Here is a 27,578-nt window from a genome sequence, read left to right as displayed (position 1 = left end):
GTGATTGGATAGACTACCTTGTATCTTGATGGGTCCACTCAATCATGGCCCCAAAGGATGTGCTCCCCACCTTGACCCAGCTGCTTTCCATCTTATTTAATGCTAATACCATGAGTCTAATATTAGAATTATGACTGGCCTGTAATCAGTGTCTTTGACATAATTTCGAGAGTTCTTTTTGATATACTTTGTGTTTATTGCATATCTGATTTGGTGCAAAAATCTTTTTACCATGTTAGTCGATGTTTGGCCCTTTTCTTGATCCTTAAAATCTTTCCGTTCTTAAAGACATCTCTTTATTATGGGTCATAACTAAGGTATCTATGTCCAACACATTAATCAACCTAATGAGGCATTTAAATAATTATTTTTCTTTTATGGGAAACATATATATTTTATGTAGACATCAGGTATCTATCTTTCTTTGTTGGTGACTTAGGTTTGAACCTTGAAGTGGATAGAATATTGGAGATCGCTTGCATAATTACTGATGGGAAATTGACAAAAGTGTTGGAGGTGAGATTTTCTCTTACCTGTTGTAAATATAATTATTCTTTTATTTTTACTGTGCTGAATGCTTTACTTGGGGATGTATTTTACCTCATTGTTTGTTTTTGTTGCAAGCATTGATCTCTGATTATTGAGGATAGTTCTCTTGGAAAATTATCTTGGTTCTGTAGTTCAGGGATGTTAGGCGTTTATCTGATAAACATAATTGAAATATGTCAATGTTTATCCTTAGGCAACACTGAAATGTCGTTTTTATGTTCATGATTTCCAAACTTAACCCTATGTTTTAACTCCAGATCTTACTCGCGATGTGTGGCTTTAAAAGAATTCCTATTATTACCACTCTATATGCAAAATTTGATATATCTGGCACATTGTACAAGAACTAGGTGAGTGGGGTTTGGACTTGAGCCCCACAGGGTGCTGGGTCTAGAGGGTCCCAAACCAAGCAGGCCTGTCCCCTTAAACAGAGCCAGCTAGGCCCGTAAAGGGGCTTGCTGAGTTTCTGCTCAGTCTTGGGCAACTTCCCGAGTACTGGCTGATTGTAGCCAGGACTCGGCTTTCAACAGTTTTATTATGTTATTAGATTTAGGCAGAAAGAAAAACTTATATGGCGGGAAACTTTGCCACATCTTTTCATGAATCTTGAACCTATATGGCGGATTATGATTTATGTAGTCGACCCCAAATAGTGGGGACAAGGCTTGGATGATGATGATGATGATCTAAGCAGAAAGAAAAGTTGTCTTTTTAACCCACCATGGGATATGAAGTCCCCGAAAAAATTTCCATGGGGCTGTTTTCAGCCTTCTATAGTGTGGCTGATCCCAAATAATGGGGATAAGGCTTGGATGATGATATGGTTTAAACAGAAAGAAAAGTTGGCCTTTTAACCCAACATGGGATATGAAGACCCTGGAAAAAACTTCCATAGGGCTGTTTTCAGTCCTCTATTGCTCAATGTTATGGAAACACTTTGTTTTCCTCTTGGGTCATGTGCTGACACGTGACTTAGGCATGTCGACAGATCATGACACGTGCTAGACACTGTGGCCATGCGTGTTTGAAGTTTTTTATATCGAAACCGTGTATTCACACTAATTAGAATGTGCCTACCGTTCAGACACAGTCACAATTTTATAGCATTAAAAAATTTGCTTTGTTCAAGGGATTTGAACCCACAACCTTATAACAATTTGCCAAACCCCTTAGCCACCACAACACCGCTTTGAATTATGTTAGATTTTTGAGCAGATATTAGAAAGTGCAACTGCAAGTAACGCTTGCCTTGCATCTATTAGTGCATTTATTAGTGCATTTATTAGACGTACAAAATAACATTTGTTGGTTCATTTATTAGAGGTACAAAATAAACCAAGTCCAAATGTGCAAAACTTCAAATGGTGACAAGAGATAAGTGCTGTTATGCTTGGGCATGCATAAGTTCATGAATATATCTTATAATGTGGTCGACTTATTATCTATATTTGTTAATGATTTATTATAAATCATCATATTAATATGGTTCCATATAGACTAAATAACTATTCCTTATAAAATTACTTTTTTTATCTAATATTTATTTTTATTTGTTTTTCGCTAAGTAGAAGTTTCTGGTTCATGGGTTTGAACCAAAATCTAATTTCTAAAATGAAGTTATAATTAGTTGGTTTAACAAGATTTGCAAAAAAACTTACCAATTTCGCAGATTATAAGGAAATAATAATTCACATTTCAAGTTCAAGTGTTGACGAACCTCATAGGAATTCAGTCTGGAAGCCTAGTACAGACATATGTCGGTGCCATGCTAGATTTTTGGGCTGATGTACTAGACACTTGAGACACATACTAAGCACGACACCCATGTCGGTGACCATGTAACACTGCCATTACTTGGTTTTACAAGATTTGCAAAAAAATCTTACTAATTTCACATATCAAAGGGAAATCGAAATTCACATTTCTAGTTCAAAGTGTTGGCGAACCTCATACAAAGTCAGTCTAGAAGCCTAGCCCTGACAATACGTTGGGGTTTGATTTAGCGGAACTTGATGTTCAATCCACCACTGATAACTGATTTCGAGTCTTTGTTTTTTGTAAAATTTGAATTGACGTTGAATGTGCTTTTTTTGTTTTCAGTATAAAACTCTTGTTCTGGTTTGTTTTCTAAATACTCTAGACCAACATGGTGTCAGGGTTTGTTTTACATAGATGTGGCTTTTATTTGTCAACCAGCAGCTATGTCATTTGTTTTCTTTGAATAAGTACATTATTTTTTAATAACATGCTGAAATTATCTGTATAAATAAGAAAATTATCATATCTTTTATTTTAGCAAGGTATATGTTCGTAATTATTATTTTTAGTTTCCCCAAGTTATTCTTTTTTTGTCATTAATTATTCCTTATTTTTGTGGAGTTTTTCCTTTTTTAAATTTTACTCCCATTTTATTCCATATATACGTTTTTCTCTTTATTGCTTTTTTTTATGTCTTTGCGCATGTAATGCATTTGGGGATGCCAATTTTTTGGGCATTGGAATGCTTTCCTTTTTTGTTTTTCTCCCCTTACATGTGCTGCATATTTAAGTTTGCCAATACCTACCTTTACTCGTTCAGGTCAGGTGCAAACTGCCTTCTTTTTTTCTTTTTTATTTGAGAAAAATTGTAAGTGACCAATATTGACCGAAATGCATTCTATTTGGGTGCAAATAATGAGTTTTTGGAGCAACCTGTAAACTTATGTTTTTGGGCATTGAAATGCTTTGCTTTTTTCTTTAGTTATGTGTGTTGGTTCAGTTACCAAGGCCTTTTTGTTTCCATTTGCCATTTCTTATGGCTATGGAGTATGTCGTAAGGGAAAGAGTATCGCGCTTGGGTGTATAGAGTGAGAGTATTTCCAAACATTATTACTGGGATCTTCCAAGGAGGGGTCGTTTCCAGCTTCCGCTTGGGTGAACAATGATTTTTGGAATGTGGATTTCAGTCCAAGTCTAGCACATATCACTACAGTGCAAAGGGGTATCTCTCTGTGCATATGTACACGTTTCGAACCATAGGAATGCTTCCCAGTAATGTAGCTGTCATGTGTACATGTCTTGCATAGATTTGCTCAGAGGCTTTGGCCCTTGCTCTCACAGGCCTACAACCACACACAGGAGACCACACAATTCTCCTAACCTACAAACATCATCCCTAGGCATCTCTCCAACCTCAACCAGGGATGGCCCATCGTAAACCCTTCTCGGTAGTGCCACATGCCATGGGGTAAGGGTTTTTTACATAACCAGAGCCATAAGCTGCCAACTGCCCAACTCATGGTCAGTCTACATACAAACTCCTACTAAAGTACATATTCCATTATAAAGTATCATTTTTACTAGCTCTCTAGTTTTTTAAAGGCCACAAATCCCAACAATAGTGAGTACCATGACCTGCGAATCCATGATAGCTAATGCATTGCCTGGTATGAACACCCCCCCAACTGCATATAAGCTTAGTAAGTGGTGCTTAGACGAGTGAAGCCTAAGTTTGACTTGTTCATTGATGAGTAGAAGCAACTGAGGGGCTAGGGATGATCATTATGTTTTATGGTTGGAAGGACATACATAGAAGAACATTCATAAGTTTCTTCATATATTGTCTGCATGGGACTGTCATCCAGATCAGTGTGGAGGCTTCTCGTATGTTCAAGTGGCCGAAGTTCATTGTTCAAGCGATTGGACGATGTGGTGGAAGCTGTCGGCATGATTGACGATGCTAAGAACTGTGTCAACACAAGAAAGAGGCTGATGAGGAAGATGAAGCATTTGGTTTGGAGTACTTGTTGCTGCCCATGATATTGATCTGATGCTCGAAGATACTGAGTAACTGAAGCAAGTAAAAGGCTATATTGGGAAGCAACATACCTTTACCAAGTTCAAGTATAGCTATTTGTGGGTTCTCTATTTGATGGGCTAATACATATAGGGAAGGGAGTTGCTTAGGGTTTATGGGGATGAAGAGGCATGGCTGATATGTAGTTGTTGATGGATGGGAAGGTGGTGTGGTTAGGTTTAGAAGAATCGGGTTTAAGGGGGGTGAAGATTGGGCAAAAGATGAGGGGGAGGAGAGAGATAATGGGGTCGTAGTGAAGCAGAATCGCTGCTGCATGATGATCTCACACCTGATTAAATGATGATATTTAGTGCAAAGAATGGAGGAACAAGATTCATGTAGCTGACCCCAATTAATTGGGATAAGACTTGGATGATTATGATTTAGCGCAGAGAACTTGGCTGCCTGTAGACATGATTACACTTGTTTCGAGCATGAGCAGGATCGGAAGGAAGAGTAGAATTGGGAATGGGGGATCATTTCTTGCCAAAACCGCCCTTGCTAGGGAGTGCCATGGAAACACCATATAATATATGTTACAAGAATAAGATAAAAAGTAATAAAGAGTTTTGATGCTTTAGTTCTCTTAGACGTGGTATATAATGAAATTGTTTCTCCTCTAAAACCCATAATCTACCTTCTAATGCATTTTTTTAATCCACAATGGATCCCACCAAATAAAATAGGGGGCACTTCCTAAAAATATTTAGTGGAAAGATTTCTTAAGAAGACGGGGACTGCATTTCCAAGAGAACACAAACACATTCCCTTTCCTGAACTGTGGATCCTCGCTCTGAGAGCTGGATTGCAATTGTAGGTGAATGATCCAGGCAATCACAGGCCTAATACATGTATTTCAGGGCTTTGGGGTACGGTATCCTAGCTTACTTGGACTATCAAGTAATGATTGACCAAGGCTCCAATAATAGAAAGGAAACTCAAATACATTGGAGACTGAGTTTGTAATAATACAAAAAGGAAACCTAGACATTTAAGATTCCTCAATAAGAAGAAGAAATCAAAACTCATAACTATACTGAAACCTAATTTAACTCTGAATTTGTAATAATTTCATCACTGCATTTGAAGCCATGGAGCCTAACATGCCCAAAATACGAAAAATACATAAGAGATGAGGGTTATAGATCATGAAGAGATCTTTGAATTGATCTGCATCACATTTCCTAAGAAGAGAGCATATCCATATTTTTCACGATGTACTATGAATTTTGTCCAAGAAATGTCCACTTGTTGGCCCTTAAACATGCTTCAATACCTGGTACTAAAATTTCCCAATAAATTCCTTGATACTAGCACTAAAATGTTACTGGGTTCCCATTTCCAATCTGGTATTCTGACAGTTTTTAAATTTGAAACAGCCTATACTCTTATATTATAGTTCCTACACTAAGTGCTTCACAGTTTACTCCATTTCTTCTACCAATGTTTAGAGTTGCTTTCTACCTTATACTTTTGGGCTGACCTGAAGCTCTTGATTCCCATATGTTTGAGATGGATGTGGCTTTCAACTTAGAAGTTTTCTTATACTCTGCCGCTGTCTTGATATGAAGCTGGTAAAACATGTCCTTGTATAAGGTTTTCGTAATAGACAGTGATTAATTTAAAGTTCTGAACTGATCTTGATGAACTATGCTAGCATAGACATAGTGCTGCTTCTCCTATGTTTGGAATCTTTGGTCTGTGCTTGGTTGTTATATTATTCCATCTTTTGTATATGTCTTTGTTTTTCACTTTGCTAAGCTGTAAGATTCAATTAAAATTTCATAACAAAGTAATCTAGCATCCCTAAAGAAAGCACCGTGCCTAGCCTAGAACACAATCCCCCTCCCCCCCCCCCCCAAAATCCCCGCCCCAAGTGGGAAAATGATGGTGACTCTTCTGGAAGCCACATGAACTTGGCTCTCTTTGGGTTTTGTATTTTTTTGCTTTGGATTCAACAACTTCTCCTATGTTTGAAGACCTAAATGAAGTCCCATTAAACCTTAATTGTTGCATATATAATTATTAGTACTGGATGCTGGGAAGAAAGTATTGGGGTTCGACTTTTGTATATGGCCTTCATTTTTATCTTACTCTTCTTGCTCCATAGATTTCTGCTTGTTGTGACCATTTTACATTTTAAATTATTCTATATATTTCTGCTTGTTGTGACCATTTTACAATTTGAATTATTCTATATATTTCTGCTTGTTGTGACCATTTTACAATTTACTTTACTAATCAATAGATCTGTGGTCAAACATGTATGAAGGTTTTTTTTGGGTGTTACTAAATTTAGCATGAATTCTTAAGTAAAATGGCATCTGAAATAATTATTTTGGAATGACTTTTGGATATTGGTTGTGCTTTAATCAATCATTGTGTTGATCTAGTTTGTTTAGCCTTTTACCCTGTGTTACAAACATTCGATGTTAGATTTTCCATCCAAAGGAAGCAGTAGTAAGTGCGATTCATTAGGTAAGGAGGGAGGGAGGAACTACTAGTAAACAGCCGGTGCAATGCATAAGGAAGAGGGGGAGGGGAAATCTTTCTTTCTTTTAAATATACAGATATTTTTGTATGAAATCAGTTGTATGGAACAGAACATTTCCTTAATATTGCATCTGTGTGTACCTTGTTATGCTGATTTACCGCTATTTATAGGGCCCAGATTTTATAATCTATCAATCGAAGGAGTGCCTTGAAAATATGGGAGAATGGTGTCAGAAGCAACATGCTGCTAGTGGTATGCTTCTCTTTGATCATCTATAATGTCTTGATTCACTAGTAGGAATCTAGGGTTTGTTTGACCGTTTTATTTAATTGAGGGCATAATATTATTTTGAAATTCTCTTCGTGTCATGGAACTATTTCAACCTGATATTGTGTGATATCTTTTTAAGGGTTGACTGCGAAGGTACTCCAAAGCACAATTAATGAACAGGACGCTGAGAAACAGGTCGGTGGAATTTATTTCTGACCTGATATTTATGGGCGCATGTGTTCTTAGCACATACACTGTTATATACATTCGCATGTGCATCTGTGGCCACGCACACTGGTGTGTATATCTAAGACCATGTACTTGAGTGTGTGTGTTTATTTTCTTCACAGATTGAATTACAAAGGATATGCTTTATGTAGTTGTCTGTCTTGCTTTCTTGTCATGTACATGTTACAAATGAGACTGAGATATAAAGCCTTCCGAAAAATATAATGGACATTCACCTTATTTTTGGATTTTTCTGTAGCACATGGCGCTGGTTTGTGTGTTTTTCTGTTTTTTGGGCGGGGGGGGTGATTTGATTGTTTGGGTTTTGGGCATCACCAGAATTTGGTTTTTTCCATTCCATATATTGTTTTCCAGTGCATTTTGGCCCTCTCTTTTTATTTTTACATTTCCTGTTTTCTTGTAGTATAATTTGAAGAACTTATTTCTGAATAGAATGCTGCAGGTTATAGAGTTCATTAAAAAAAATGTTGGAACATATCAACCTGTTTTAGCCGGCAATTCTGTGTATGTGGATTTTTCATATCTGAAGGTGAGATATGATTGCTACTAGTCTTCTATTTTCTTTTTATTTATTTTTTAACACTTGGTTATGTGTCTGGTCTTGGTTGGCATGCTTTTTAATTGCTCTGATTTGTCAGCTTTCAATAATATGGCTTTTACTTTTTCTTGTAAATGTTGGGATTTGTGGCCTTTAAAGGCCTAGAGAACTTGTGAAAGTATAGCTTGGTTATGTGCATAGAGAGGCTCATTTGCACTATAGTGACAAGTGTTAGACTTGCTCTTAAAGCGGGGGTATTGGGCCTTTTTTTTTTTGAAGTGTGGGTCATGGGTCTTCGTTGGGTGTTGGATGAGAAAACAGTAGTGGATTATAGCTATTAAGTCAAGTGGAGTGTCTTTATTGTTGTTAATTTTGAACCATTGGTACCGGTCCATTTCTAAATATTTTATTATTGGTAATTGAAATGTTTTTGTGATTTTTACAATTTTTTTTTAGAATTGTAAAAATTTAGTTATGCTGTAAAATCATCAAAAAGGATAGTTTTGAAATTATCAGGATATGGAAGGGCACATGTGGGGACTTAGGATCCAGCCCCCGCATGTATGTGCCATCTGTGAGTGGGACATTTGCCTTGTGGGGTCCACATAAAGTCCATAGGCCCCACGTATTTTGTTTTATGTAGCACTTTTAATCAAAAGTAGGGAATCGTTTAAAATTAAATAGATTTTCCCTATTCAAGTAGGAGTTATTTTTGACCAAAATAAAAAGATTATCTTTGACTTTCTATAGATTTTGTTAAGATATTAGGAAGATCTACATAATACTAAAAATAATTAAAACTTTAATTTAAATAGAAATTGGACTTGAGTCAAATTATAAAGGGATAAGGTTCCTAATTCCACCGAAAAATATGATGGCTGATTTGTAGGATGGATGACTCAGATTTAATTTCTCTTACCTCACAGATTTCGTAATATCCTAATGTTCAACTTGGATAAATTAGATAAGGCATACTAACATATCCCATTCCAAGTGGGAGAAAGATTTCTTTCTATATAAACCATATTGAACCTTTGTCACAAGGTTTGACAAATCTCTCTCTCTCTCTCTCTCTCCCCCCTCCATGCCCCAATATTTCTCTCTCTCTCTCTCTTAATTTTTAATCACATCTCTCTCCCCTCTTGCCCTAGGGCCACGTCACCGAAAAGAAAGAAAAAGGACGTGGCACTTTAAAACTCTAGGTTAGGATTTTGCTTTTTTTTTGAAGAACAAGAGAGGTACAGCCAGCCAAGAGAGAAATAAACCCTCAAGCCTAGCCCTAATTTAATCCTATAGGTTCCTACAAACCCTAAATTTATATGCTCTCTAAAACCCTAGATTGAGAGATATTTCCTGAAAAGCTTCCCTATCTCAGAAATTCCAGCAAGATCCAAAGGATTAAAAGTATGCCATCGGGCAGGGAATCTAGTGTGGGCTGTATCCAGTCCTGTGGAGTTGACTCGAGGCATCATCTAGTAAGCGTTCCTGGTTGATTTAGTTATGTTTCCGTTGTTTTTTATATTTTTCGATAAATTTCCAAGAATATATTTTGTATTTAAAATTATAGTGGAAGATTGGCTATTGCTCCTGGATGGTGTTTATTTGTTTATGCAGTATAAGTAAAGATCATAGGTTGTAATTTGGGGTTTTAATTTTGATTTACAGCAGTGTATAGTGGCCTATGTGAGTAGAATTCATAGATATTGAATTAAAAAAAAAAAAAATTTAATTTATTACCTTGAGCTCCACATAGCCCTACCTTTCAGTAAAATCCGGTCATCTGTATATTGGTCACATCTTTAAGGCTATTGACTCTAATTTAGTGATGCATTAATGGAAGTATAATGGAAAGTGTAGTTCCAATTCACTTTACATTCAGATAAAGACGATTGCCAATTTGGTAGTATCAGCATACCTTTTTGATAATTGATGGTTTTACCATTAGTGAATGAAGTGCATTACAGATCTTCGAAGTAGATTATGGCTTTGTGTGATTTGTAAACAAGTATCTAACAGCAGGCTTGCAAGCTGTAGTGAACCATAGCAGGCAAAAGCCATAGAACTTGAGAATATTCCAGATGATGCTGCTTGACATGAGTTGTAACAGACTAATGCAATATATAGGTGGTTCATTTATGTCATGGTGCTCATTTCTTTTTCTTGTCCATGTTGTGAATGGGTTGCCATTATTATTTGTAGATCAAAACATTTTCTAACAATGGATGTTCCAAAGTGATGAAATGAAAAAGTACAACTCCTTGAATGGTACTTTCCTTTAAGTCTCGTGATTTTATGTTCTTTTTTTTTTTGGGGGTAAATTTGCAATCCTATATTGTACAGAACATGTTTGCTAATGACTCCTGAATGATAGTAGTTCCCTTTCAAGAAGGAAAATGAAGAGGGGGAAGGAGAAATGAAAAGGTTTATTGAGATTTTTGAGCTATTATCCCAAAAATAGGACATACTCAAGAATTCCAACCTATTATCTTTTTGAGCTAACTTTGGGAAACAACTCATCCTTCACAGACATGTTTATTGAGATTTTATTAGATGTTTGAGCAGCTTAAGGATGATGCTTGAAGTCTATATATATCTATTATATAAGGGTGCAGTTTGTATAGAGCCTAAGCTCTAAACAATCAAATTAGAGCCTACTGTCAAATAGTGTCGAGAAATGTGGTTTCAATACTGGAAATCTTTGTGATAGCTCAAAATATATTTTCATCTTTATTTATAAAGTTTCATGCTTCAAAAATAGTGTAGATCGACAGATCTATGAAATCTTGAAAATTGATGGTCCAAAAATGCATTACAAAATGCACTATTTCCAAAACTTGAAATCCATTTTTTTCTCATGTCCATGCATCTTGAGGTCGAGATGATCAATTTGAGGATATTTGGGCATCAAAACAACCTCTTCTAGTGAAATGTTTGAGGTAGGCTCTAATTTAATTGTTTAGAGCCTCGGCTGTATCCCATTATATAATGTATATATATGTGTGTTTCTTTTGGGTAAATCAGTGGGGTAGAAGGTCCCCTACCCGTTTTTTCATTAAATTAAAAAGAGAAGAATGAACAAGTTCATAAAGATGCAACCCTATAATAAGGCATTCGTGCAATATCATAAAGCAACCCAAAGAGATGAAATCTGGAGGTTTGGAGCTCCAAATGGTAGCAGCTCAGTAGGCAGTAATTTTCTTTGCACGGATGTTGGATTCCATAGTAGCCTTATGATAGATGTGTGAAATCGACTACTCATGTTCATATGAAGAAAGTTTATAGCTGCAGTTGGTTGCTACAGTATGGAGTGTCCACGGTGGTTTGTGGTGACCGCGAATGAGTTGAGAAGTAAAGTTGAGTCACTTCAATTTGTAGACGGAAGCATTGCGGCTGAATAGCCAAATCCACCCCCGCCTCCAGTGCATGGAATTTTGCCTAGTCGTTTGACGCATCCCCAGTGGTTTGTTGAAAACGACAATGAAGCAACCACTATTGTCCCCACTCATCGCCAACCCAGGATTCTGAAAAGAGGCCCCAAGCAATATTCAACTTGACGTGTCAAGGTGGAGGTATGGACCAGGATATTGGGATGGCAGCATGAACCTTTTGCTGACACCATGGGATGGAGAGATTCTCTACCATCGCCTTCTTTGAGATGTGGAAAGGCTGAGACTTAGCAGCGGCCAAATCTCTCACATGGGAAGCAATTCGGTTAAGTAGTTTCTCACATTTAGTAGCTTTCAATTGAAAGGATCGAATATTTGCGCTACTCCCAAAACTATCAAATTGAGAGGTGCCACACATTTTGAAGCCCCACAGATATGGAACAGAATGCAGTCCATTTCCCAAGCACAAGCGCAATAGATTGTTCTGGCCAAAACCACACCTTCATGCAATGGATCTCCAAACACCTTGTGAAAAACACATTGAAGTAGCAAATGATTTGAGTTATCATCATTGTCACAACAGACGAGACATGGGAGCCAAAAACACTCCTCTAGATTGCAAAATTGAGATGGTGGGCAAGCGTTAATGAACGGATAGCTAAGAATTTGCTCGAGGGTGACATTGAGATGACCAAAGAGCCTTAAATTAGGTTGGGTGCTACCTTTGCATCTGATAAAATCCCATGCATCCGTAATAGAAAAACGACCATTTGAAGAGTGCACTTAGATAAGTAAATCGCTAGTGGGTTGTAGCGAGAGGCTAAAAGATCTTTCCTCCTCCCAAGCTCGAATTAGAGGGCCCCTAGCTTGAAGTAGAGTAAACATTAAGTTGAATGTAAAGGTTCTTTACCCATGCAACAATGTTTATAGGCAATATATTGGGATATGTCCATTAAAATCTCCGAACCAAAATCTGATTGAAAATGTGAACTATGGCAAGAAAGAAATTGTTTATAATGTCATGGTCCTTGAATTTGTAGTAGCCCCTCATCATTGTGGTTTTGTCGCTCTTTCGACTGACTAGGGTGTATGAAAAACTATTTATTGGCCACTCATAAAAGAATAATAGAGAAAGTCTTATTCTTCTTTGCATGCTCATCTAAATGGTCTGATGTTTCTATGTAGCACTGAACTACCGAAGTGGCTTTAGCAGAAGAACCTTCAACCTGCTAGACCTTGTTACTTTCATTCAATGAAACTTCTTTTCTTACTTTATTGATTTGAATCACTTAGGAATTTATTAGTTTTGATGTTAATTTATTAGTTTTGATGTTTAATTCATATTTGCTTGGAGTGGGAGGGGTGGGGACGAGACCGAGGGATCGACACTACAGGAAGCTCCCCCTGAGCGCGCATCCCATACAAATTTTTAATTAATAAATGTTGTTTTGAAAAAAGAAATTTTAAAAATTAAAAATTCCAACAGTCCGATAAAATACAATAAAAATGGACACACAAAATAGCAATAAAAAGTGGTCATTTATTAATTAATGTTTATGTAGTTAATACATAATATTTTTATATTCCTTTGGAGGTACAGCTTCTGTCACAATCATTGTTTGCAAAATCACCCAATCTAATTGCTAACTGCCCGGTTAGATCGGAACCGGCCAGTGGTTGGTTCTGGTTTTGGGCGGTTAGGGTGATCAACCGATATTTTAAAAATAATTCAAAAAAATGTATATAAATTCTCAAAAATAAGGAATTTGATTTGTAATGCATTCTCAAATATTCTTTACATTATGGTAAAGATTAAAAAAATTTTTGGTCATTAATACTCACTTTTATATTTTCCTTTTTTTTTATAAAATTTTAAAAATAGCCCTTGGAAAATATAAAATGGGTTAAAATCCATTTTTTCATTAATTTTCAACTTCATTTTAATGTGTTTTGTTTTAATCATTCTTTATATGCTTTTTATATTTTAGTAGATTTTTTTATTGCATTTTTTTTAACACTTTACCGCTTGGGACTTGCTTGGTTAGAGCGGTTGAAATAGCCGGTTTACCAGTTAGGCTGGTTAAACCGCTTCCAGGCCCATGTCCGGTTAACCGTTCCGATTCAATTTTGCGAACGCTGGTCACAATATTCCCATATAATACAATAAAAAATATTGTGGTGAGGCATGTTGGCATGACCAATAACAATACAAGGGAGATGATTTTTTATTGGTAAAAACCCACTTTATTTACAATTTTTCATTTTACAACATTTAAAAGCATAACAAGTTGCTTTATTCACAATTTTACACTTCACAATATTAAAAAGCATTAAAGAGATTATAATAGTGACTGAGATCCATATGAGTCATCTACTTGGCCTCTTGATATCTCTTCTAGTGGCCAAGAGTGATTCCTAAAAAGTGAGGATCGAGATCCCATGGAGATCTTTTTCCGGGTGCACTGGAGTGAGATTAACACCTAGGTTGGGAAATCACGGTTACTATCATCATCATCATCATCATCATCATCATCATTAGAGCCTTTTCCTAACTATTTGAGAACGGCTACACGAATTCTAGTCAGCCATTCTACTCTTTTAAGGGTTATAACTTCAATTAGGCCATAAGTCCCTATATATTTTCTCACTACTTCCAATCATGTCCTCTTGAGCCTACCCCTTGCCCTTTTTGAGGCTTCCACTTGAACTAACTCACACCTCTTAACAAGTGTTGTATTGGGTCTGTGTCGTACGTGGCCACCCACCGAAGTCTACTTTCGCTCATCTTATCGCCTGTTGGAGCCACACCAATGTTCTCCCAAATGTATTCTTTTTGAATTCTATCTTTTCTTGTCTTACCACTCATTCATCTCAACATCCTTATCTCAGCTACACTTATCTTATGGGTATGTTATTTCTTATCCTATAGAACTTGCCTTTCAGCTTTATTGGTATATGCCGATCAGATAAAACTCCGATTGCACATCTCTACTTTGCCCACCAAGCTCTAATTTTATATGCAACATCTTCTTTAATCTCTCCATTTCCCCTAGATTATCGACCCAAGATACCGAAAGTGCACTCTTTTTGGTAATTTCTTGGCTGTCAATCTTAACTACTTCCTTGTCTCTACTCCTTTTATAACTAAACTTGCATTATATATATTATGTCTTAGTCTGACTAGTTTTAAAACCTTTAGATTCTAGAGCATCCCTCCAAAGTTCTGACTTTGTGTTGATGCCGCTTCAGGTCTCATTGATCAAAACTATGTCGTCCGTGAATAACATACACTACGGTACCTCATCTTGTAGGTGCTTAGTTAAGTCGTCCATAACTGATACAAAGAGGTACAAGCTCAACGCTCACCACTGATGTAGACCTATTGTGACCAAAAACTCACTCATCTCTCCACTTGTTGTTTGCACACTAGTTGGCTCTCATATATATCTCTCACCAAGTCAATATAGTATTTAGAGACTCATTTCTTTTCCAACACCCAGCAAATTAGATATCGAGGTATTTTATCATAAGCTTTTGCTAGATCAATAAAGATCATGTGGAGGTATTTTCCCTTCGCCCTAAACTTCTAAATCGGTTGCTTAAGTAGGAAAATAGCCTCAATTGTTGACCTCCTTGGCATAAAACTGAACTAGTTTTCTGATACACTCGTTTCATGCCTTAGTTGTTGCTCAATCACTTTCTCCCACAACTTCATAATGTGGTTCATAAATTCGATCCCCCAATAGTTCGCACAATTCTATATGTCTTCTTTATTCTTGTAAATAGGTACCACAATACTTGTTCTTCATTCGTTTGTTTCTCTCAACACCTTGTTGAACAGCTTGGTCAGCCAGTCAATACCATGCTCCCCCACGCACTTCCCAACTTCTATAGAGATACCATCTGGTCCTAAAGCCTTTCCTATCTCCATCCTCTTTAGAGCTTCTTTCACTTCTGATTTCCTAATCCTACGAATGTATCTAACCATAGAGGGAATTGGACAAGGGCTTTAAACATTGCTGACAGTGAGCATTAACTCTCCCAATAGAGTGAACATTAACTCTCCCAATGGAGTGAACATTAACTCTCTTACGATGAATAGAGTGAAAACTATTCTCTCATTTGACTCCTAGTGCTTAAAGAGGGAGAATCATCCTATGCAAGAAAATGAAATTGTTGCTTATTCTTCAAAAAGAAGAGGTTTGGATCTCAAATATCCAAGATCATTGGTGCCAAATATCTGGATTAGTGTTATGCATAACATTCCTCCCATTGTGTCGCATGTCCACAGTTGTTAACATTTGGACACATCTCAACATCTACTTACCAGCATCTTACACCTTGACCATACGTATCGACTTAACATATGCTCATTTGAGTACGTCTGTTTTGCACTTCTATAAGAATTGTCGGTATCGAGGACAACCCATATTGTATTTTTAGTATTAAAAAAATATGCCCGATAACATTGCTCCTTGGGTGAGTTTGAATACAAGACATCTTTGATATATCAAAGTATGATCTGCTGCCTGGACTATTGACCGCTGCTGAAGTTATAATAGGAATGTTCATATAATAATCTAATAGAATTGCATAAAGTTCTCAAAACCCAAGATATGCCACTCATATTTTTCAAACCAAGACCTCTCTCAATGGTGTTGTGAGGTCTATTGCGTGGTCTATGATTCCTTGGTGTTTTGTTAATGGATTTACATTAAAAGAGCATAAAATGCATCAAGTTATGCACATATTCCACTCATATGTCTCAAACATAGATGTAGGGAGCGTAGTTGGGGGATGGCGATCCCCCTTGGTCTCGCTTTATCGATCCAAAAGCGAGAGCCTGAGCTGAGCTTGCTCCCCCCTGTTGAGGGATCTCATTCTCTGTCTTGTAGGGATCTCTATTACTTACTTAAAAGGGATCAGTATCTCTGTGGAAGGGGAATCACGGACCCACTGAATAAGGGGGCATAACGCTGGTTTGAAGGGATATCGATCCCATGAAGAGTTTCAATTTTTTTTGATTTTTGAACCCAAATTCTTTGATTTAGTGCCTATTCTTTTTCTTTATGATAATAGTTTAAATGATTTTTGTTTTTTATTTTCATAGTCATGTTTTGCATCAAATCCACCAAGAGGATTGAAAACACTCGAGTTGGCCCAAAACAAGGGGTTCCCCAGTACCCAATGGTCCTTAATGGAGGAATCTCTTTGGTTGTCCATATCAGGCTGTTCATTCTAGTGAAGCGCCGAATTCATTGTAGGCATTCGGTCCATTACTACCTTTGGTTCTTATGATAGCCCTACTATCTCATTTTTCTCCAATTTTTATGGGACATTGATGCAATAAATTTCTCATTGTGCGTGCGTATATACCATAATTACCAGAATCTATCACCTAAGGCGGTCCGATTCGAAATCCCAATTCGATGATTCCGATAAAGAATATTCATGAAATCTGTTTCCATGAAGTGAAGATTCTCGATTCCTTATTTTAAGAATCGCGATTCCAACACTTGTAGAATCACGTTTCTAATATTACTGATTCTCGATTCCACAATTGTTGAATCTTGATTCAACATTTGTTGAATCTCAATTCTATATTTGCTGAATCTGGATTCCACATACAATGATACTCGGTTTGATTGTTTTCGAATTCAAATTCCCGAGCGTCGTGTACAACAGTTTGTAGATGCAAGAAACCACAAATTAATGAACCTTCGAACCTTGCTTCCACTCTTGTAGAATCTCGATCTGATTGTTTTGGAATCGTAAAACCACAAAATCAAATAGTAGTATTCTAGGTGCACATATCTATGACTTATGGATTGGTTCAAATATTTATAGATTTCGATTTGGATTATTTGGAAACTAGGCTGGCGGCAATTGTCTCCCATAATAATCTGATGAATGAATTGTTGAAGAATTAGTTCCATAATCAACTTTCAAATGCAAATGTCTTGAGTTAAGTTCTTAACAAGTTCCATTCTAATGTCTTTTGCATGTAATAAAGGCAAGTATAACTTATTTTGTAGGTGACAAAGGCAAGTATAACTTAGGCATTGGCGCTTTAAAATCGGAATAGAGATTTAGTTTCGATTTGGATCGCGTTTCTAATAGTGCTTGGACTGACTCGGATCACATTTGTACTAGTGCTAGGATTGGCTACCTTTTTTTAAAAATACAATTGGTAATGTTCAAGTAGGACTCCAACATAGATATCTCCATGGCACAATCAAAATCCTATTTTGAACTATAATAATGAAATCAAAATCACATTTTAAAAATACATGAGATAATATTTGTATCTTTTATAGACAATTCCCTAGTGGACAACGAGTGTCTGTTAATTGACCTTACTTTTGATGTCTGAGGCTCAATAATCAATACATTGACTTCACGTCTAAGGAATCTTTTTTTAGGTTTTAGAGACTTCTGATCTTGAGTGCTTGGTGAGGTTCTAAATTGTTAAGGCACGAGATGAATGTATGAACCTTGATTTTAAAGTGTTTGAAACTTGGTGCCATAGAGTTACAAATCTTGATTGTAAGGTGGGTTGAAACTTGATTCCAAATTGATATTACTGGTATGAATCTCAATTCCAAATATGTTAAACTCGATTCCAAGGCTGGCGGAAATCTCAATTCCATATGGGTTGATTCCAAATAGATCAGAAAATCGTTCCAAAGAGGTTAGAATCTCGATTCCATATATGTAAGGATCTCGATTCCATTTGGGTCGAATCTTGATTCCTAAAAAGTAGAATTGTCATTTCCTGCAATTCCCCTTGTATGGACATCGATTCCAAAAATAGAAATCTTCTAGCCAGCTGCGATTCCAATTCCTAAACTGATTCAAAAACTCAGACATTTACAACTATGGTATAGATAATGCTAAAAGAGTGGATTGTATTTTTTAATCTTTAAATATCACTTTAGAAAGAATATCACACGCACATACACACGCATATATTTAAAACAAAAAGTGCTCGTCAAGTGTTTCCCATCATACATGTATCAAGTTGCTTCTATGCCACTCCTTGAACAATGCTATCATGCACTTCCAAGATAGGAAGCTTCAACCATGGGTTGGTTCTTGCCTCCAGCTCCTACTCTTGCTCCCAACAACTAGATCTCAAACCCTAGTCCTTGCACCCCTTTGTAAGGTTCAGTGGAAGAAGGCACTACCACCCAAGCAATATCACCATTATGTTAAATTTGGAAACTAAAATACCTATAGTAGAAATAGCAAATATAAGTCCATGAAGTACTGAGTTTTTTACTCTCTGCAATAAATACTCTGACGTGTATTAAATATTGACACGTGTCGGTGTCTATGGTATAGATAATGCTAAAAGCAGATTGTATTTTTAAATTTTTAAATATCACTTTAGAAATAAAATCACACACATGCAAATATTTAAAATAAAGAGTGCTCGTCAAGTGTTTCCCATCGTACATGTATCAAGCTGCTTCCATGCTCCTTGAACAATGCTATCAAGTGCTTCCAAGATAGGAAACTTCAACCACGGTTCAGTCCTTCCCTCAAGCTCCTACTCCTACTCCCTACAACTAGGTCTCAAAACCTAGTCCTTACACCCCCCTTTGTAACAGTGTCGGTACTTCAAGTGTCGGTGTCTATGTAAATATTGACACAAGTGTCGGTGTCTATGTAACAGTGGTTTGAACTCCATAACTGAAGAATTAGTTGGTTGGTGATTGCGATAAGAGTTGATTGATTTCGGTGCATAACATAGAGACTATCAAGTATCTTGTTTCAAAATTGGAACCTTGAATTGTTGACCCAAGTGTCGATGATTCTGCCTAGTACACAACGAATACAAATATATGATCAATGCCTGCGAAATAAATAACCAATAAAATAGTAGATGCCTGCATATGGCATATGAATGGGAATTATTTTGAAACCACTGATCATATGTTGAATAGCACTGGTTTCAAGATACTAAGAAAACATCCTTTGTAATAGATGCAGTAGCAAGCCTAAGATAAATGGTCCTTTGGGAAGCATCATCGAATCAGTTATAATTGTTCAAAGGCAATACAACTAAATTTGTTGTAAAGTTGATATATATTGCTTGGCCAGCCTGGGTCGAATAAACGATCCCCGTAGATAACAACTAAAGAAAAACATGACCAATATGGCCTCCAGAGGCTTTTCCATGGAAAAACCTACATTTGATAAGAATGTTATGTTAATTGACAAGTCGGGAATGCAATAAAAAATTGTAGAAGCCATATCTCTAGATTGTGAGATGAATAGCTCAGCCAACAATAGCAATATCTCATAATCTAGACCTAAACCATAATTACAAAGCATGGTATTCACATTAGAGGTGAAACTTCGGATATTGAATAGAAGTTCAACAGAAATGGAGAGACAAGAAGTACTTGAAAAAGGTGACACGCACGCACAGACACAGACACAGGCACACACACACACACACTTGGATCTTGATATTTATAGATATGGGGGAAAAAGAAAAAAAAGTTTTCAAGTCCTAAAAGTAGTGACATCTTGTAACACATTTTCTAGAGCTGAAGTTGTTGACTTTGAGGTCAGACAATTGGGGTATATTGAAAATCTAGGAAACTTTTCCTCGGATTTTGAGCGGAGGAATGATGCACCCAAGATTTAGATTTCACATGTACAGTTGTTTTGGAAAGGATAGCTGATTGTATTTTTGGGGAAACATTTTTTCGACTTTGGGGATCCCCGAAAAATGTTGTTTCCCTACCTCAGGAACTTTGAGGTGGGTGTGGGGCATAGTTGATGGAAATGATTCCGAATCCGTATCGTTTTAGGAATTGAAATCACGGAATCGGGGCCAGCTAGAAGATAATTGTTTTCGGAATCAAACGTCTATACAAGAGGAATTGTGGGAAACAAGTTTTTTAATTTTATAGGAATCGAGATTCAGCCAAAATGGAATCAAGATCCTTATATAGATGGAATTGAGATTCCTAGATTTATGGAATCTAATTTCCAACCTATTTGGAATCAACCAATATGGAATCCAGATTCCTTCATTTATAAAATCAAGATTCCAACATTTTTGTACAGGTCCACTGCTTCGTGGCCATTTTTTGGTTGAGAGACCCAGTCTGTGGGTGCTCTCGAATCTAACTGTTACTCTTTTAATACAAACTGTTAACATTCTAAAAAAATAAATAAATCAAGATTCCGACATCTTTGGAATCAAGATTCTTAGGCATTTCGAATCAAGATTCACATAGTTTGGAATCGAGATTTGACCTAGATTGGAATTGAGATTTGTAGTAGTTTGGATTCAAGTTTCGACCCATCTGAAGGGGGGTATATGCCTTTGATACCATGGTTGAATGCATGGAGTATTCAAATTTTTAAATAGTAAGGGCAAGTTATCTTCTTGTTAATACTCCAAGGCCCGGCAAAAGAAGTTATACTTGCCATTGTTACTTGCAAAAAACATTGGAATGAAACTTTTTAACAACTTAACTCTAGCCTTTTGCATTTGAATGTGATTTCTGGAACCGAAACTTTGGCAATGCATTCATTGGATTATTGTTCGAAGCACACATACACTACAGCATATAATCGTCTCCAGTTCTAGTTTGAGTTATTCCACAAACAACGATATTTGTTGTTAAGGAATTTGGATTAAAAAATGATCGAATCAAGTATTGTTATATATGGAAACAAATTTCAACAAGTATAGAATTGAGATTCACCAATTGCAGAATCGAGAATCAGTAAATATTGGAAACATGATTCTGTAAGTGTTGGAATCAAGATTCCTAAAATAAGGAATCGAGATTCTAGACTTCACAGAAACAGGTTCTGTGAAAATTCCTTGTCAGAATTACCGAATCATGGTTTCAAATCGGAATCGTGACCTTCGGTGAGAGGTTCGGGAAACTATGGTGAGGGATCCAAAAAAGCTCTAAATTAATCTCCACACCAAACAATCTTTTGTAAAAATGATTTAGAGCTCCAAAAATGCTCCAATTCTGCCGTTGTCCGTAATTGAGATCTTTACCCTCTGTTTGAATGCACATCATATTTGGACGATGTGGAGATTTTTAGGTGTTCCTAATCAAATTTTATGGTGGAGACTAATTTGGATTTGATTTGGAGCATTCTTAGGTTTCCCAAGCAACTCAAAAGCAGTATTACATGGACACAGGCACGGGTCTCGTGCGTAGTTTCTCAAGTGTCAAATGCTTTTGCATAAAAAGTAGACACGTGCCAACATGTCCATACAATAAATTTTTTCATAAAAATTTAAAATATGATGTATTTTTATAAATGAATAAACAAGTTCGTTTTTGGGCTAGACTTTAGAACATTAATTTTTCCAAGTATAATATATATTTTGGCGCTTTCTCTAACAAATAATATGAGATGATATATACAAATAGACAATTAGGAAATGTTAAAATCCGTTTTATATTGTGCTATCTAGAACTGGTCAAGTTGGTTTCTATGCTAAATTTTAAAACATTAATTTTTCTATGTATTCTTAACATATGGTTTGGCTCTCTCTCTAACAAATAATATGAGATGATATATACAAATAGACAAGTAGGAAATGTTAAAATCCTTTTTATATTGTGGTATCTAGAAATGGTCTCACAGAAGTTATACTTTATGCTCAATTCCCTTTTACTAGCACTTTGTTTTTAATTCCTGCACTAGCCCTGATTCAAATGTTCAATTTCCAAACCTTCCTTTTTTTATGAGAAAGAGTGGTTTGGGCATTTGATGTCTGAACCGATATTTTTGAGTGAAAAAGACCTGCTGTCTTAATCACTTTTTTGACTCCAAAGAAAAAGAAGTGGTCGGTTTGGACATCCATGTTTGAAGTGCCCACTTGTACCTTTTTTTTTTGTTTGAGTGAAAAAAGCAGTTCGGACCATTGGACATCCAAACTGGTGTCTTTTTGTTTTTTTAATTGTGAAACATTGATGATTGAACCAATTTTTTTAAATGAAAAGAGCAATTGGACATTGGATATCCAAACCGATTTTTTTAAGTGAAAAAAGCAGTTCGGCATTTGATATTCGATCCACATTTTCAGTTAAAAAAATTTACAAATGGGCAAATCAGACATCCAATGTCTAAATTGCTCACTTGTAATTTTTCTTTTTAATGAAATGGGGTTTGAACATCAGATTATGAGCCGATGTCTTTCTTTTTTAGAGGTAGATAGCATTTTGGCATTGGATGTCTAACTGATGTCTAATTGTGTAGACCTATTCAGACATAGCATGCCCAAACCACTTTTTTCACTCAAAAAAAAACACAAAATGCAAGAAAAAGGACACCAATTCTGGGGGTAGCTCGGGAAATTGAAAACTGCTGAAGGGAGGGCTTGAGCATAAAATAGAACTTATGCATGACAATTTTTGAAATACCTCAAAAAGAAAGGAGTTTTACAAAAGTTTCTCTTAAGTTATTTCGTTTATATCTTGTGACCTAATTTTGTCAAAACTAAAACTGTCTTATTTTATAGGTAACTTGAGGATTCAGAATTCAATTTTCATTCCTTATAGTTACTATATTTTATGACCACTATGTGATTTATGGTTAGCGGCTCAAAATTTTCAATTATTTAAATTAAAAGGAAAACAAAAAATAAAAGAGAAATAACATGTATTCAAAGTTCGACGTAAATGTGTTGTGCGTTCATCATTAACTACTAGCTTAATTTTAAATTTTCAACATAAATTATTGTTTACTAGCCTAATTTTGAAAATGATTTTCTACCATACCAAGATGTCCAAAACATTGCATTTTGTTTTTCAACTTCTGTTTATAATAGACGTACTGATATTTAATCTCAAAAGCTTAAATAGCATAATGGAAGACGTTACCCTTTTAACTCTTTAAGAGGTTTAGGTACCAATTCCTGGTGTAGCCACTTTTTTCCCCAAGAAAAGACAACTCTTATCTGAAATATACTGTAACTGTTGATACTTCTGAAACACCATACATCTAGCTCGACATGATGACGCGCAGCACCAAGCCAAAAGCATGTTGTCTAGTTAATCACTGCTGAAAAGTGGTTCTGAAGGTAGAGGATCACCAAACATTGCTGTTCCCCAACCTCATCCACCATTTTCGATTGGGTGAGAGAATTTAACAGGCTGCTTAGGGCTCCGCAGGAATTGGTGTTAATATTTCGAATAAGGGATTAAAAACAAGTTGAGTTACTTAGAGGGACCTAAAAGAAGGTCCAGCTCAGTCTCATTTCCAAATTCAATCTCCTCAGAAAAAAAAGAGAAAATGATTTAGAGCTCCAAAAGTGCAAAAATCCACCGCCGCTCCTAAATCTGTTCTGGATTGGGATTTGGAGGTTTTTAAGAGGTCCAAATCATATATTATTTGGAGGAAACTGTCTTGGAGTGAGGTGAGGTGTTTTTTCTTTTTCCCTTTGGGGCGGGGAGGGGGGGGCACCATTTTTTGGTGTTCCTAGGTGACTACCAGAACTTTAACGTAGGGCCACCATAAACTTTATCTTATAGTTAATACATGTATATATATGCACTCATGCTTACACACATGTATCTCATGCGTGTGAGCTGATGCACACACACATCACATATGCTTGTGTTTTATTAAAATTGTTCCATTTAAATTTTGCTTATCATTTTCTTCGTACTTACATTTTAACTGGTATATTTTTTCTACCCTTCAATATCTCTGCATGATTTTAATTTCCAGATTAGTATATGAGATTAGCCTCTTGTAACAAATCTCGAAGTTCCTAATATGTTTCATTTTTACTGTGCCATATATGGCTGACTATAATGACAATTAAAGTTAGATGATTGAATGTCTTATCAGAAATACATGCCGACACTAGCTGGCCTTTTCTCTCATGTTCTTATCGACGTTAGCAGTGTTAAAGCACTATGCCTCCGATGGTATCCTAAAGGTAGTCATTCTTGATTTGTATTAGCATCCTTCATAGTGAAAATTTTTGTGATTGTTGCATGACATTAATTCACAAATTCACAATAGGGGAGATATCCCAATAACACTTTTTGTAATTTAATGAGTGCATCGTAATTGTGTTAAACTAGTGACAATTTTTCCATGTATATGAAGCGTTTCCCCCCCCCCCCCCCCCCCCCCTCCTTTTTTTTTTGTTTGGTTGTTTGGGAGGGAGAGGGGGGAAGGGGGGGGCTGCTGGGGGCATCATGGACATAAAAGACATACTATAAAGCAAAATTTCAGGCTATGTAGTCCTGTACAAAAACAGAAACAGTCAACGCCTAATGTCTTAGGCTGAAACCTGTTGACAATAATCCCAGAGCCAACAGCCCCATCGTTTGCAAGGGCATTAGCCATCTTATTCACCTCCAGCCACAAATGATTGTAGAATACATGTTGATTGCTGGAAATTGATGAAAGTTGATTGAACAAATACTCAAGATGCCCTGAACAGGGAGCCTGACTAGAAGCCCATCTAATGACTTTCACAGAGTGCCCCACTACTTCAAGGGAGGGGCCCCTACTGGTGTCAGAAAGTTTGAGGCTTTCTACCAGTGCAAGTATCTCAGCCTTCTGTAGAGCTCAATGTCTGATGTGCCGCATAAGAAAATGGGCTCCAAGCTAGGTGATTTATAAACACACCTTCCAATCCCGAGGGGCCCAGGTTGCCTAGGGAGCAACCATCAAACTTGAGCCTGATTACCCCATTGGGGGGAAGTCTCCAAAGATCAGATATGGGCAATACCCTCAGTCTAGCGGCTTGAATAGAATCCCAATTTTGTAAGAAATCTGCGGAAGACCAGCTCATGAACTCTCTCTGATTTTGTGCCCAAAAATGGCATTCCACTTCTTTCATTTGGTTGTTTCAAAAGTTTACCTAGATCCATCCCTCTCATTAGTGGATGAAAAAGTAAGAATGTATGTCCTTCCCCAATTGGCAATCCAAAACAGCATCCAAGATCCATCAATTCTATTGGAGAAAACTCAAAAAGCAAGAAGAACACATCTTCATATAAAATTCAGAAAAGGGGCTACACATAGTGTAACTCTTCAATGGCCTACTAAGCCTCATCAACACATTAATGGAGAGAAGAGGATAACATCAGCTTGAGGACACCTCCACATAGTGGCATTCAAAATTTACAAATGCTTCATGTAGCACCAAAGCCACATGCTTTGTGTAGCCAAGGACTCTGATGTCCTTATGTATGACTACGGACCTATATATATCAGCGAAACTCATTAACAGTGTTCCAGAAAACGTCGAGCGGCACCTAGGCTGCCAGGGGGCGGGGGGGAGGCCCTGACTGCCCAGCACCTAGGCGGCCGCCTAGAATCTGGGCGACCTAGGACCTAGTTTGAAGAAGAGGGGCAGGGAGCAGGGGAATATGAGTGTACATCATAAAATAATAAAAATCCGATAATCCAAAAAGTTTCAAACCATTTTATATTTGTAATAGATAGACTACTAGCACAAACAACAATATATAGTAGTAATCAGTAAATTAGTAATACAGGCACTATCCATAATCCATAATCCATAATCCATAGACCATACTCCATGCTCCACTGTTCATATCCATTCATAATCTATATATCCATACAATGATACAATCATACAGGCATACACTTAAGAGTAGATAGTTGAAAAGAAAATATGAAAAAAAATATATACAATCTAAGACTCAACATCCCTAGTCAAGTGTATTCAGTCATCATCAGAAAAAATAGTTATCCTATTCAGTCATCATCAAAAAAAATAGTTATCCTAGTCGAGTGTATTTAGTTTTGTTTTGTGATTGTTGCCTAGTATGCAACAAACCACATGACTTAATAGTTATCCTATTCCCACAGCCACGTCCATGGCTAACATTGTAAATCCTAAGCGATCTGTTAAGATAGAGGTTTTAAGATGGTATGTTTCAATTTTTATTTATTTATTTGGTAAATATATTGAAGCTTTCAGCATAATGTGATACTAAAATGACCCTTTTTATTTAGAATTTCGTAAAGCTCCTGCAAAGAAGAACACACACAGAGCAATGGATGATATCAAGGAAAGTATTCAAGAACTCAAGTACTTGAAGGATGCGATCTTTAAGGGTTCTAAGAAGTGAAAAGGTTTATTATTTATCTATTATTTGTACACCTTTTGTGCTGTCAAATCTCAACTATTTTTGAGTTGGAGTGTATGTAGAGACAATTTTAAGAATGGGAAGGAGAAATGTGCACCCATATGGTTTTTCATGGCACTGATGAATATCACATGTTATGGGGACAATTTTGAATCCTGCAGGCTAGCCTAGTTATTTGGGTTTTAGTGCTCTTGGTGCATGGGGGTTCTTGCAGACGGGCGAGCGGATGACAATTGGAATTAATGATCACTTTTACTGGCGAAGAACAAGAGTCATAGTTCAGAATATCTGCAGGATGCTTGCCAGTCGTAATTTCAGAGCTGATTTTATGTATATTATAAACCAGCAACTGATTACCTGTAAATTACAGGGCTGCACTTGACTTGGGGATCAATGAAGAACATAGTTATAATTGATCAGTAATATTTCTGCAGACCATTTTTTTTGCATGGAGATAGATTATTCGATCTTACGTCATTACATAGAATCACTGGTTTGTCTCTGTCTTGAGGGGTCCAAATTATGTCCGTCTTAATGCCTATTTGATTCTAGAACGTGTGTTTTCATCATCATAACCCTTGAAGTACTCAAAAAGGTCAAATCAAGTGTAAAAGACGTAAAAGGGTATTCTTGGGAGGAGAGAGGAACATGTATGGGAGTACTCTCGAGTGTAAACAACTGAAAAATTTTGATTGGCATTTTCAAGAATTCAGTTCAAGCCTATAGATCATACAAAATCCCCATGTTCATGAGAAGTGGGTTTCAAATCTTTGAATTGGGTGTTATTATAACAAGAACTGCACAAAGTTTGCAATATATTTTGTATTTCAATTTTAATATTTTCTCTATTCGTTGGATTATACAAAATTTTGCTATCCTTTGAACCACATCTAGATGCACCTAGAAAAAATTATAGAAAGTAAATTTTAGAGAAATGTAAATTGATCAAAATACCCTTAAACATTCAAGGTACCCTAAATATTTTAGGGGAATTTTGGTCAATTTTTTTTTAAATTTATTTTAAATGTGCCTGATTGAGAAGTATAGAAGCTAAAAATGGAAGTTAATTAGAAGAAAAATCAAAATTAAAAACATTATATCATAGCTATATACAATTTTCCTT

General features: G+C 36.4%; 1 protein-coding gene across 23 annotated transcripts in view; it reads left to right on the top strand.

Annotated features, from left to right (window-relative positions):
• LOC18424516 (Polynucleotidyl transferase, ribonuclease H-like superfamily protein) overlaps window positions 1-26,878 on the top strand; it is a 59,453-nt gene extending 32,575 nt beyond the window's left edge. For 2 of the 23 annotated variants that reach the window (XR_016041767.1, XR_016041773.1), the window contains exons 4-10: window positions 440-516; window positions 7,049-7,130; window positions 7,288-7,343; window positions 7,830-7,926; window positions 24,171-24,261; window positions 26,322-26,441; window positions 26,617-26,878. Coding sequence is in view for 10 of the 23 variants with exons in the window: in XM_020661499.2 (XP_020517158.1) it covers window positions 440-516; window positions 7,049-7,130; window positions 7,288-7,343; window positions 7,840-7,926; window positions 24,171-24,261; window positions 26,322-26,437 (509 nt within the window). In the remaining 13 variants the exon portion in view is untranslated. Of the gene's footprint in view, window positions 1-439; window positions 517-7,048; window positions 7,131-7,287; window positions 7,446-7,829; window positions 7,927-9,310; window positions 9,411-24,170; window positions 24,262-26,321 lie in introns of those variants that run through there. The other 21 variants (XM_020661499.2, XM_088848513.1, XR_016041766.1 and 18 more) reach the window with 16 other exon arrangements.
• The last annotated feature ends 700 nt before the right edge of the window (window positions 26,879-27,578 follow it).

The sequence above is a fragment of the Amborella trichopoda genome, chromosome 9 (genome assembly GCF_054954075.1).
Source record: "Amborella trichopoda isolate Santa Cruz 75 chromosome 9, AtrichopodaSantaCruz75HAP2 v2.0, whole genome shotgun sequence".
NCBI classification, from domain to species: Eukaryota; Viridiplantae; Streptophyta; class Magnoliopsida; order Amborellales; family Amborellaceae; genus Amborella; species Amborella trichopoda.
This window is presented reverse-complemented; position numbering and strand designations above follow the sequence as displayed.